The 12020-nt window shown below is 42.2% G+C and overlaps 1 protein-coding gene across 3 annotated transcripts in view; it reads left to right on the top strand.

The window, feature by feature from the left end:
- Rsu1 (Ras suppressor protein 1) overlaps positions 1-12020 on the top strand; it is a 185564-nt gene that overhangs the window by 23623 nt on the left and 149921 nt on the right. For 2 of the 3 annotated variants that reach the window (XM_035442820.1, XM_027405240.2), the window contains exon 3: positions 5658-5708. The exons of the other annotated variant lie outside the window; for it this stretch is intronic. In XM_035442820.1, the coding sequence (XP_035298711.1) occupies positions 5658-5708 (51 nt within the window). The remainder of the gene's footprint in view (positions 1-5657; positions 5709-12020) is intronic. 3 annotated transcript variants of the gene reach the window in all.

A 12020-nucleotide genomic window follows, 5' to 3' on the forward strand; every position in this document is an offset into this window, starting at 1 on the left:
GTTGAGAAATAGGGCTCTGCCTGTCTCCATCCTACCCATACCATTAGGGTTACAGACCCATGTCATATAGATGCCAAGGGTTCCAAACTTCAGTCCCCATGCTTGTTCAGCAAGCACACTACCAACTGAGCCATCTCTCCAGCCTGCTTCCCAGGAGTTTTTTTTTTTTTTTTTTTTTTTTTTTTTTTTTATTAGTTGTTTGCTTTCCTGAATTTGTAGCCTTAAAATGCTAGCTGAGCTCCTCCTGCTTCTCTACCTTCCCCACATTGCAACTCTGCAATTTTCTAGCCTCTGTTTGATTCTGTAGCCTTTGTTTCCATATGTTCCCCAGAGCCAGCTCCAGGACACGGTGTCCTTCTACAGGAAGGCATCTCTTGATGTTCTCCCCTTACAGTGAGGAGCATCTTCTGCCCACCTTATTTTTTCAGATCTCCTTCCTTCTCTTGAGTCTGTGAGCCTCTTCTACCAGCATGCTTTGTGTTCCTAAACTGGGTGACCATCCTGGGACAGCAGCTGTAATCTGAGACTGTCCCAGGCTAACCAGGATGGGCAATCGTGTCACTTGTAAGAGACTCTAAGTGGATCTCTCAAGTAGAGATTTTTGGCTGGGGTTATGTCAGTAAATATCTAGTAAGTGTCTGAATGAGCCCTGCATTGTCTTTCTCATGAAATTGTTGATCCGACCAACACCTCAGCATTTTCTTGCTTGTTCTCTTCTTGGTTATAGAATAGTTACACCCACAGTGGCAGCAGCCTCTGCCTGTCCCTACCTCCCCACAGATGCTTCCCTTCCAGCCATTTTGCTTCCCACTGTTCGTTTTGGTCTGATGTCATGTTTCATTGTTTATCCAGATAGCATTCTTTTTGTTCCTTTTTGATATACGATCTCACTGTGGAACTCACTGTGTAGCCCAGGCTGGCCTGGACTTTGTAATACTCTTGAGTCAGCCAGGATTACATGAATAAACTATTCTGCTACATTCTTGCAGAGCTTGGGTCTTGGAAACTTGACTGAGGTGACAAGGGAATGAAGAAATGGCAGACACACAGATAGAGAAAAACTGGGATTGGGTGGTCTGGGCTCTCTGATGGAGAAGTCTCTGCATGTTTATTACCTCCATTTGAACAAGGAGGCAGGTTTAGCCAATCTGAGTCTTCAGGCTGTAAACATCCAAGAAAGCTGTGGTGGACATTTTCTGCACACACCATCAACATTCATACTGGGACCAGAGGAAGGCTTCGCTGTCCCTGTGAGCCCCTCCTAGGGAAGGCTTTGTTACTTCCAGGTGGCTGAGGCCCTGGGGTCCTTGATATGGCTGTGTGAATGTCAGACAATATACATTCACCCAGGACTTCCCAAGCTTGCTGCAATACCTACCCCCAACACTGTTAAAGAGGTTGAGGGGGAAGAATAGTGAAGGCACCGTAACATAACTAGTGGTACATTTTCATTCTTTTAGTTGAATTTTGATACAGATTCTGCAAATACCAGGGCAATCGCACTTGAAGATTGCTTTTGGAATACCAGGGCAATCACACTTGAATATTGCTTTTGGAATTTTGCTAGCAATTTGTCCCCAGTATTCGGGTGGAGCTTATGAATAGCAGAGCCCACCCTTAGAGTGTATTATTAACACAGCAGAAAACCTTCCCGGGTGTGATTATGGTCAGCGAGGTACCAGGAGCAGGTCAGGGGGTACAGCCTGTTTCCATTTCTTTGGCATGTTTAACAGGGTGGCTTTTGTAGTCTGAAATAACCCATTCTATTGTGGTAAACCTTTTCTTCTCTTTTAGCTGCACAGTTGTCATATTAGAGTCACAATGAACCCACCTTTCCCAAGTGATAGGGAGTGGCTGGTTGGCTAAATACGTCCCTGTCACTTGGTCTGTCCCTGCCATAGGCTTGGCGGGTTTCTCTTGATCCTGTCCGACTTAACTGCCTTCCCTGCAGACTCAGCCTGCAGCCCTTTGTTGCCCTAAACATTTTCCTCAAAGCTCTTTTATAAACTTTTTCTTTCCTGCTCTAATTTCCCCCTCTCTCCCCTACTTTGGCTTGGAGCCCTGTAACAATAGTGAGAAAGGAAAATACATCCTAGCGGTGCGGTCAAGGGGAACAACAACTTATGATTAAAGAGACAGCTCAACTTTTCAGCTCTGCTGCCTTCTTGCCTGCTAAGTGATGGCTGGAAGAACCAGATGAAATGATTGAAAAGAGTTGGCTTCTCCCAATTAAATCTGTCACTGTCAACTTAGCCCATCATTAAGAAGAACAGATTGGTTTTTTTTTTCCCCTTTCTAATTAGTTAACTTGTTGATATCTTAGGAAAAATTAACGAAGAAGGAAAATTATCAGTTTTCTTTTGTAATCAGAATTGATTCTTGTGACATTCAGATGTCAGCATGAGAGACTGCTATTTAGCTGCTAGATTTAGTTTGCTCTTTCTTGGTAGTAAAACCTCTCCTTTTTTTTTTTTTTTTCTTGCTAATTAGCGATTGCTTGGAATACAGGCTGCATTTCCAGCTCTTCCTTAGTAGATAGCCTGTATATGAAATCCCTATGAATGGTTAGACCGTGTACACATTCTCACAAGTGTCTAGAATGAAGACTTGCTTTTCTCTTCCCTCTTGCTAGGAGGAACAGAGGTGTGATGGCCAGCCTCAGTTAGTCAGCTGATATCGTGATGGATGTCTTCGTAGTTTGGGTTATTAAAATAAATACACTATAGGCTGGGTGGCTTAAACTCTTCACAGCTCTGTAAGCTGACATGTTGATGGATCAGGTGCCAACAGATTTGGTGCCTCATGAGATCTCCTCTCTCGGTTTACAGAGGGTCACAATCTTGTCTGGTCCTCACTGGCTAGAAATGGCAGCAGGGATGGGGGGACGTCATCTATCTTGTGCTCCTTTGTCAAAAGGCACCAATCCCACTCAGGGAGGCTTCACCCTCACGGCCTAAGTGCTAAAGGCCCTACCTACTTTTGGGGATTAGTGCCTCAACACATACGTGGGAGAAGACAAACATTTAGCCCATACAAGGTGAGGACCAAGCTTGGGCTCCCAAGGGACCTCAGGACTGTTTGTCTATGTGCTGGAGAGGCTGCTGCACAGCAGAATCCCTGCCATTTGTTATGTTCTCTCAACACGAAGCAGAACATAATCTTAACAGATTCATCTGTGAGACTTGTCTGGTGCAAGGGAGTTTTTGGAGATTTTTGTTATGTCAGACTTCTAAACCTCTGAAACAGAGGACTACTTTATATAGTAGACAAGAAAATCTGAGCTCTTACCAGAAAAAAAAAAAAATGTGTGAGGTTTTCTACAGCATCTGCGATCTCAAATATCACATGGGGCCACCATGATGATTCCTCTTACAAACCATAGGCATGCTCTGATCCAATTTGATCTCTTTCCTTGACAGCAGTTCCTCGGAAATCATTCTATGGGACTGCAGCAGGAACATTCAGGGCAGAGTGTGGGCAGGCATGGCTAAGAGGACAGCCTTACAGTAAGAGAGCATCTGGTGGCCAGGGGCTGGGTATGGGTCAGCATCTGAGACCAATGAGGAGGGAGCCAGGTTGAGAGGTAGGAGAAGAAGGTTCTTATCACAAGATGCACTTGTCCTGTCCCCAGAGCCTGTCCCCCATTAGGACTTAATAAAGGCATAGACCAAATGATTCAAGAGGAGAAAGCAATTACTGTGTCTATACTGACTCAGTTTCCGGATTATAAACCATCAAGAGGTATGTGAGGGAAGAATTTTAGTTCCAGGAGAACCTGGGTAAGCATGTTTGGTACCTTTCATGTTTGACTGGTCATGGCCATGTAAACCTCAAGCTGTAGATCTGGGCCCTGGCATTCCAGGAGACATTTTCAGTGATTTAGACCATTGTTGTCTGAATAAATATTTAATGAAAATCATATAAAAAGTTTTAGATTCTTTTAGTGGTCACAGTAGTAAGCAGTGCCTGTAGTTACTACCAGGTAGCTTATGGTGGTGGTGATGGGGGGGGTGGAGAAATGTGCCTCAGTTGGGAACTGAAAAGCAAGCAAGCAAGCTTAAAGTTGGGTGAGGAGCCGGGCATGGGTATAGCTTCATACAGCCTCTCTCCCCTACATGCTTCCTAGTTACAAAGGACAAAATTGACGGCGGAACCCTGTGGTAACAGGAAGGTCCCAGTGATAAGGCATTGTCACTGATGGGCAGGGAGCAGTTCGAATGCTATTGGTATCATGCTCTTGAAAGAGAGACATAGCCAGACTCATGAGGATCAGTGGATGGGGGAGTCCAGGCAGAGGGATTGCATTCACAAGTGCTTTGCCTTGCCACCTAATGAGGGATGCTTAGGAAATCAAAACTTTTGACTCACAGTTCTGGAGACTCAAGTCCAAGACTGTGCAAACCCATCAGTCTGGCCCTTTTCTGAAAGTTGTACGTTATGGCGGAAGCACATGTTAGACTGAATGCCCACATCCCAAAGCAGGGACTCATCGGAACCATAGCAAGCACATAATGAAAAATGATCGGTAATTCTCAGTTACCAAGGTCGTGAAAGTCAAGGACAGTAGATACCCTGAGATTAAAGGACACTGAGGAGGGTTGGCAGTGTCATGCAGTGTGGATTCAAAGTTGAATCCTTTCTTGTAAATAAATGGGGTGTTTATTGGATGGGAGCTGAGATTATACTTGGCCATGACCTTGGTTGTGATGGTCATGTAGAAGAACACTCCCACAGGCCACCCCTATTCCCTAAGTTTATGCGATAGCGACTTGGTCTCATTGAACCACACTAGGAAGGTTTGTCCTTGAATTATATTTCAAACTCCTCTATAACTGCTGGACTGGAAACATCATTAAAAAAACATAGCAAAGGTTATGCTTAGGGGCAATGCATACTCATTGTCTTCATAGCAAGCTCGAATATGTTTTCTCTATCCCTTTAAAAAGTTTTGACTGCATTAAAGAATATACTTAGAGACAGAGTATTGGAAGAAAATTTAAACTGATTTATATATATATATATATATATATATATATATATATATATATATCTGAACACCCTGTAGAATTTTTGAACCCAAAGTGGAACATGGCAAGTTCCTTGGGTGACACAGATAGATCTTTCATCATAAGATTGGGAACTGGCAAGCAGTACACACTCCAAGTCAGTACTTAGACACATTAACTAAATTATGTTTAGAGGAGGTCCGGGAGAGGTTTTATCTAATCCTGCAATAATGTGCAGAGGGATTCCAGAGTGGACAATGTGGGTAGGGCTACAATCCTGATCTACCTACATCAGTTGGATATGAATCCAGTTTCTCCGCTGTCTGGATCCTTCTGAGCTGCACCATATCGAGATGGATGGTTCAAGTTAGGCCAACTTACCAGGTCACAGTGTGAAGCTAAGTGGTCCTTGTAATGCTTGGTCCTGTGACATGAATCTCATTAGTTCCAACTTGCCCTGCTAATTGCACCATCCATTGCACGACTTCTTCATCTGGTCTAACTAACACTCAGAAGACAGTTTGCATTGAGTCCTAGCTTATATTCTGGGTGGTGGACACCTCAACCTTCGAAAATAATTTTGCAGCCTACCTGGGAAAGAAGGAAGTGCAACTGTAAACATTCCTGACTGTTTTGTTCTTTCTTTTCCAGTCTCCTTGGCCCATATCACACAGCTGGTGCTCAGTCACAACAAGCTAACAAGTAAGTGCAGCTTCTCTTATGTTCCATGGTTTCCCTCTTACCTCATGTCATGGTGCCGCCGTTTCTGTTATTCCTTCCATTAAAGAAAGTAACGATAAGTGATTGCTTGTGAGAAATATTAAAATTTGTTTAGGTGACAGCAAAGATATGTATGTCCCCCTTCTGTCTGTGTATTCTGTGCTTACCTCTACTTTGAGAATTCTTTTCTATCCTGCATCTGCTGGTAGTTCCACCTGAGGTAGCAAGTGCTGTGGTGAGTGGCAATGCCTGGCTAGTAGTTAGCATTTCATGAGGAAAGTATTGAGGTGGGCTTGGCAGTAGTTCCAGCTACTCAGGAGGCAGCGGTAAGAGGAGGTGTTCAAGTCCAGCCAAGGGTACAATCCAGGTTTCACCCACCCTCATCTCTCAACAACAAAACAAAACCGTATTAGAATAAAAGTCATTTTCACCTATATTTTTTTCTTCAATGGGGATGATTTTGTTGTTGAAAATGCTTTTTGTCCCTGCTTTAGGGATGGAGAATACCTCATAAAATTGTATACATTGAACACATTTTCTCATTTTTTGGGGGGACTGGTTCCTGGGGGGATTCTGCGGGATTCTCTTGGATATCTGTGGTGTTTGGAGTGATTCACACACAGTAGAATTAATATGTTTTAAAAGAATATCGAAAGTGAATGATGGTCCATTTTCTTCTTGGCGCTAAGGCTTTAAAGACTTTAATGACCAGGACCCACTCTCCTTTCTCATTCCTAATTGACTGTCACTTCTTTCCACTTGCCGTATTTCCTGCAGACTTGAATGATTTTCTAATCATGTGGCAAGCATTTGTTAGGGGGCTTTCCAAGTCCAATGAACTTGAGCAGAATGTCATGTTGAGGGATTTGTGTTGTGAATTTATGTGTGTATGTCCATTATACATGGCTGGAGGCAATGTCACCAGGCTGTTGATTACTGAGGATTAAGAGTGGCAGTGAAGGAGAGCCCTTCATGTGCTAGAAACAAGCTGATTAGCTCGTTTTTTAGGCAAAGTGCACATTTGTAAGGAAAGGCAGAGTGGCACCACTCTCAGGGTTAAGTAGCAGTGACCATAAATGAAAATGAGATCTACACGTCATTCGTAATCTTCGTTGTAACAGGTAACGTGCTGGTTGCCTTGTTTTTATAGCACCTAGTCTTGCTGTCCTTGGTGACCACCATTCCAGTTCAGAAGAGCTTTGCATTTTGAAAAGTGCACCACGGCATGATCTCACAGTTCCCTGGGACTTTCCAGTAGGGATTCTTGACTCTGAGTTTGCAGTTTATAAAACGTGTGGGCTGATCGGTAGATCTTCTGTGTGTTCACTTACATTTACACAATACAGTTGGGTGCATTGCCTTCTTACAGGTCACTCATCCATCCAGCCTTTTAAAAAAGCATCCCAATCGCTGTCGTTTGATTCTTTTTACATATCTGCAGAGACCGAAGCCTTAGGAATCAACAGATCAGTCTCTTCCTCCAAGCCATATGATTTTAGATACTTTGGAGAGCTGTAAATGTGGTAAACTGTGATAGATTGACTGTGAAAGAATCCAAACTTCATCTTCCTCTCTTTCCCATTTGTTTCTTCTCCCTCCATTTGAGACACTCTTGACCTAATCCAGTAAGCGTTAATTAATTGTCTTGGTAGATTCTGCTTCAAGCCATCCTGTAGTGTCAGTGACACCAGATCTGTTCCACTAAGGTCAAATTAGCATCTTTTACTATTTTTCTGGCATTTAAATGAATGACTTTGCTGGGATTTTTCAAGTGTTTATAGTAAATATGTCCATTTGATGGAAATATAAATATGCATTAAACGTTCATGGCTGAACCCACCCTCCTGTCACTTTTTATTCTAATCAGTGTCTTTCACTTTCCATTGTTGTTTAATAGGGACCAGCTGCCAAGGCTACTTTAAAATAAAATCACCGAGACTCAAAACATAAACCCCTCCGCACTGCTTCCTTTTATCTTGCTAAAGTATTTGTGTTTTTCTTCCAGTATGCCAATTACACAGCTCTCTGACATTTCTGCTTTCCTGCTTATGGGAGGAAATGACTAGTTTATTCAGATTAAACTGGGACCTTGTATAAGGACACCATTTGCTTTTAAGTTAACATCTGCAGAGACATCTGATCACCGTGACACTGGCTTGACAGCCCTTTTCCTGTTGGAGGTTTTTGACCTTGATAGATCCATGGAGGGTGATATAATGCAAGTGAGGTTATGAACATCCTAAGGTGGCCTTTATTATCCTGACACCCAATATTTTTGTGTGCAGTGTGTGTGTGTGTGTGTGTGTGTGTGTGTGTATGTATGTACTGCACACACACTGTGTTCATGTTTATAGATACATGAACACATAGACACTAGAGGTTGAAACCAGGTGTCTTCCTCATTTGTTTTCTATTTACATTTTGCACCAGGGTCTCTCATTAACTCTGGGGCTCACCTATTTGCCTAGGCTCCCTGGGCTGGCTGAGAGCCACTTGTTTCTACCTCTCCCACATGCTGGCATTACAGATGCATAAACCTCTATGCTGGTCTTTATTTGGGTGCCAGGGATCTGGCCTTGGGTTCTCATGCTTATATGGTCTAACTTTACCCCCCAAGCCATCACCCCTGCCCTAGAATTGGATTTTAACTTTTTATTTTTCCTGAACTCATCCTTCCTTTATGTAGTTCTGAATTTGGCTTCTTTCTAAAGAGCTATTGTTTGTTTTTGTTTGTTTGCAATGCTGGGGATGAAACCCAGGGCTTTGTGCATCTGAGGCAAGCATTCTGCCAATCTGAGCTATATTCCTGAAAATATAAACAGAGATTTTTGAAGTCTTCTCTAACTATGAAACAACAAAAATTAAAAATCCAAGGCCCAAGTCCCACCATTGGAACTTCATTTTCATGACATTGCAACTGTTTAAATGTAAAGTTGGGATACCAGGGTGATGTTGATGAATTCTGATGAAGTCACCTAGGGAATTAATGGTAGCAGTAACTTCCTCAGACTCAGACTGCTTGAGTTTGTGGCCTCTTTAAGGCAGTGGGTGGAAGAGGAACAAGTTGTTCTTTTTCTGCTGCCTTTCTGCCCTGATGGGTAGGTATGAGCTGGGGACATCAGGGATTCTTTCTGGCCCAAGGGTCAGAGTTTCAGAATAAAGAAACATGAAGAAGTCACATTTGTTTATTTATTTTTTATAGTTCTAGGGTACAGCCAGATCTTCATTCTTGGTAGGGATGCGCTGTTCCACTGAGCAACACTCCACTGACTTGTAAGCTTTTCTGAAAACAAAGATTATTTCTGTGTCTGATTTCCCTGGGTAAACTCATAGGATTGCTCAAAGGAAGCAGATAGACAAGAGGGAAGGTCTGAGAGGAAACAGTGGACTGAAATTAAGTGGTGAACACTTGGAACCAAAGGGTGTGTTGGGGATGAGCTGGTGTAGGGTCTGCCATTGACTTTGGTCTTCCTCACCTTGTTCTTATTTCAAACACACTGAATTTTAGTACCCTAAAGGAACATTGCATTATGTCCTAGGATGTGACATGTACTCCATCTGTGTAGTCATGAATTTACTTCATCATTCAGGAATGCTGTGTTGTGGTTGTGCAAAAGTATTCTAAAGTACTTGCACCTAGGGGAAGCTGGGATGGACTTAGGCTCTTCTTTTTCAGTCAAAATTAGCACTCTCCCCTTCACCCTTCACTGTGTGTGTGTGTGTGTGTGTGTGTGTGTGTGTGTGTGTGTGTCCGTCCGTGTGTCCAAATTACTTATTCGAGATTTGACAAAATCCTACAAAAGTACTCAAAACATGTTGAATATGAAATGAGCACTGATGCAGTACCAGTTGAGAAGTAGATTGGTTAGGTGACTAAGTGCAAATCTTGAGCAGTCGGGAAGGCCTAGCCAAGGACCTGCCTGCAGGGACCAAGGAATACAGTTAAAACAAGCGTTTATCACAGTTGTCTGTCCGAGTACCTTTGCCATGACCTTCACAAAGCCATCCTCCGTGAGTGCTAGCTTTGGGTCTTCTCCAGCTGACTTCTTAATTTGGTCCCCATGTTTGGGAGATGGTACAGCATTATTGAAAACAATGTCTGTGGGAGACGATCATTTTAAGTCTTGTCCACTAGAGGTCACTGTTGAGACACATTTGATTCCAGCATCCCCCAGGTTTCCTACCTAAGATTGAAAAACAAGTTTATGTTGTCAGAAGAAATGTTTTTGGCAGCTCTCTGGCTTGGCTTTGTACCACAGGGCATGTTGCTGTTGCCATTTACATAGTGCAGTTTTGTTACATTTACAATAGATCTTTATCAAAAGAGGTATTTGGTTTTTATGTCTGGTTGTTAAAACTGAAATATATATTCAGTACCACACACTATTTTTTTTCACTGTTTATTATTGCTGCTTTCTTGAGTAAGGAACAGTTCTTCTTTCCCAAATATGTCTAAACAGAAGGAAATGTGTTACTTTACATACAGTTTTGTACTGGGTGTATTTGAGATTTTTCCATAGCAAGTGTATTCAACATACACTGTCTGTGATCAGATGTTAATTTACAAATAAGTATGAGAATTGGGAAATATTCGTGTTTCTCACATCCATACTGACTTTTACACTAATAAATGACACTGTGTATGGAATATACAATGAGTTATGACAAGGGTTTCCTTCAACCTGAGTGAGGAAAAGCTTTTAGGCATTCATTTTCAACATGACACTTTTCTTAATTTTGGAAAGTGATCCTGGATGAACACCTATCTGGAGATACTGCAAGCAGCTTAAATAAAACCACAGCATGTTTCAGTGTACCGCACCTACATGTCGAGCGTGGAGCCATCATCCGTTTGAACAATGAACTCAGGATCACATCTTTTATCTTTGCAGTCCCTGAGCAGCTCTCTGTTATGGACAGCATTCCCTAAGTGTGTGTTTCTCAATGAAATGGTGTGATTGGATGCTTTGAACTTGTAACTGTCATGTGGGCTTTTCCTGAGGTATTGCCAGTTATGGCTGCAGTTTTGGGTCTTAGCTGTGAGCTTTATCTTGTCATTTAATGTATTGGAAATGGCTAGTCAGATAGTAAACCCAAGTATTATGGCCAGATATGAGTTTTGAAAAGGTGATTACCCATTAGTGATAGTTTAGATGTGAATCTGAAATTCCAGTGAACAAGAAAATGCTTGGATATTGTCTTTGGTGATTTCATTGCTTTTTAAACCAAGGGTGGTGTTCTGAGTACATAGAGAGTTAGGATAATGCTTGTAAATTTTCTGTAGAGCAATAGAATATGTACCACCAGTATTGTTGTAAAGAAACCGAGCAGGCAAAAGATGAAAATACAATCTTCTGAAAATATGCAGGTCCGGCTGTAAAGAATGGAGCAGGTTTTAAAAGTGGGATAAATTGAAAACCTTTCCCATAGCCACAATGGATTGTTGGATGAGTGAGAACAATTAATGGTCCCAATTCATAATAATGACCTTCACCACTCTCTCAAGACCTTGCTGCTCCTAGGTCTCTAGTTATTCCCTCTTTCATAGCTTGTTTGTCATCCCGTATGCAAAAAAATCCCTGCTCCTGGCTTGGATGAAATTAAAGTATGAGGGGGGGAATATGCAAAATAAATCTCCTGTGCCATGAATTTATCTTGTGACAATATCAAAACAACTTGCTGTTTGCATTTTAACAGAGCACAACTGTATTTATAACGCAGAGGCTTTGATCAATAGCTTATTTTTTTAATTAGTGCACATTTATCAGTTTGTTATTGTGCCATCGTTTGAAAGATTGGAGTTGAAAAAGTATGCACATAGTATTTTTGAACCTGACAGCTATTAATTAAACAATATCTCCCTGCTGGTCCCGGTCGTCAGGTTACCTTGAAAAATTGCTTGCAGTTGACAGTGTGCTGTTATTTTTGGCTTCAGTAAGCAGGCATGTGAGGTCATCACGTGTGAGAGTGGTCCAGCCCCAGGCCAGGCCACAGGCAGTGGGTGCAGTGAATGGAGGTTGCTTTTCAGTGACATCCCTCGGCTGATGGGCCTTGTTCCTTTTGGTCCCTTTGCTGTTGGCTCCTGTGACATCTCACCCTCAGCTGATGGGCCACATTTCATTTGGTACCCTGGCTGCTGGTTCCACCTCCCTCAATTGTACCTATTTTAGTATCCTTTTCTTGGGACCTTGTTCCATGCTAAAAGGAAGCTACCTAAAATGTAGAATATTAATTTTTCAGTGGTATAGTTTTAACTGGCAGGGCATCAATGATAACAACTTGAGAATGTGATAG

Source organism: Cricetulus griseus, chromosome 3 (genome assembly GCF_003668045.3).
Source record: "Cricetulus griseus strain 17A/GY chromosome 3, alternate assembly CriGri-PICRH-1.0, whole genome shotgun sequence".
Classification (NCBI taxonomy): domain Eukaryota; kingdom Metazoa; phylum Chordata; class Mammalia; order Rodentia; family Cricetidae; genus Cricetulus; species Cricetulus griseus.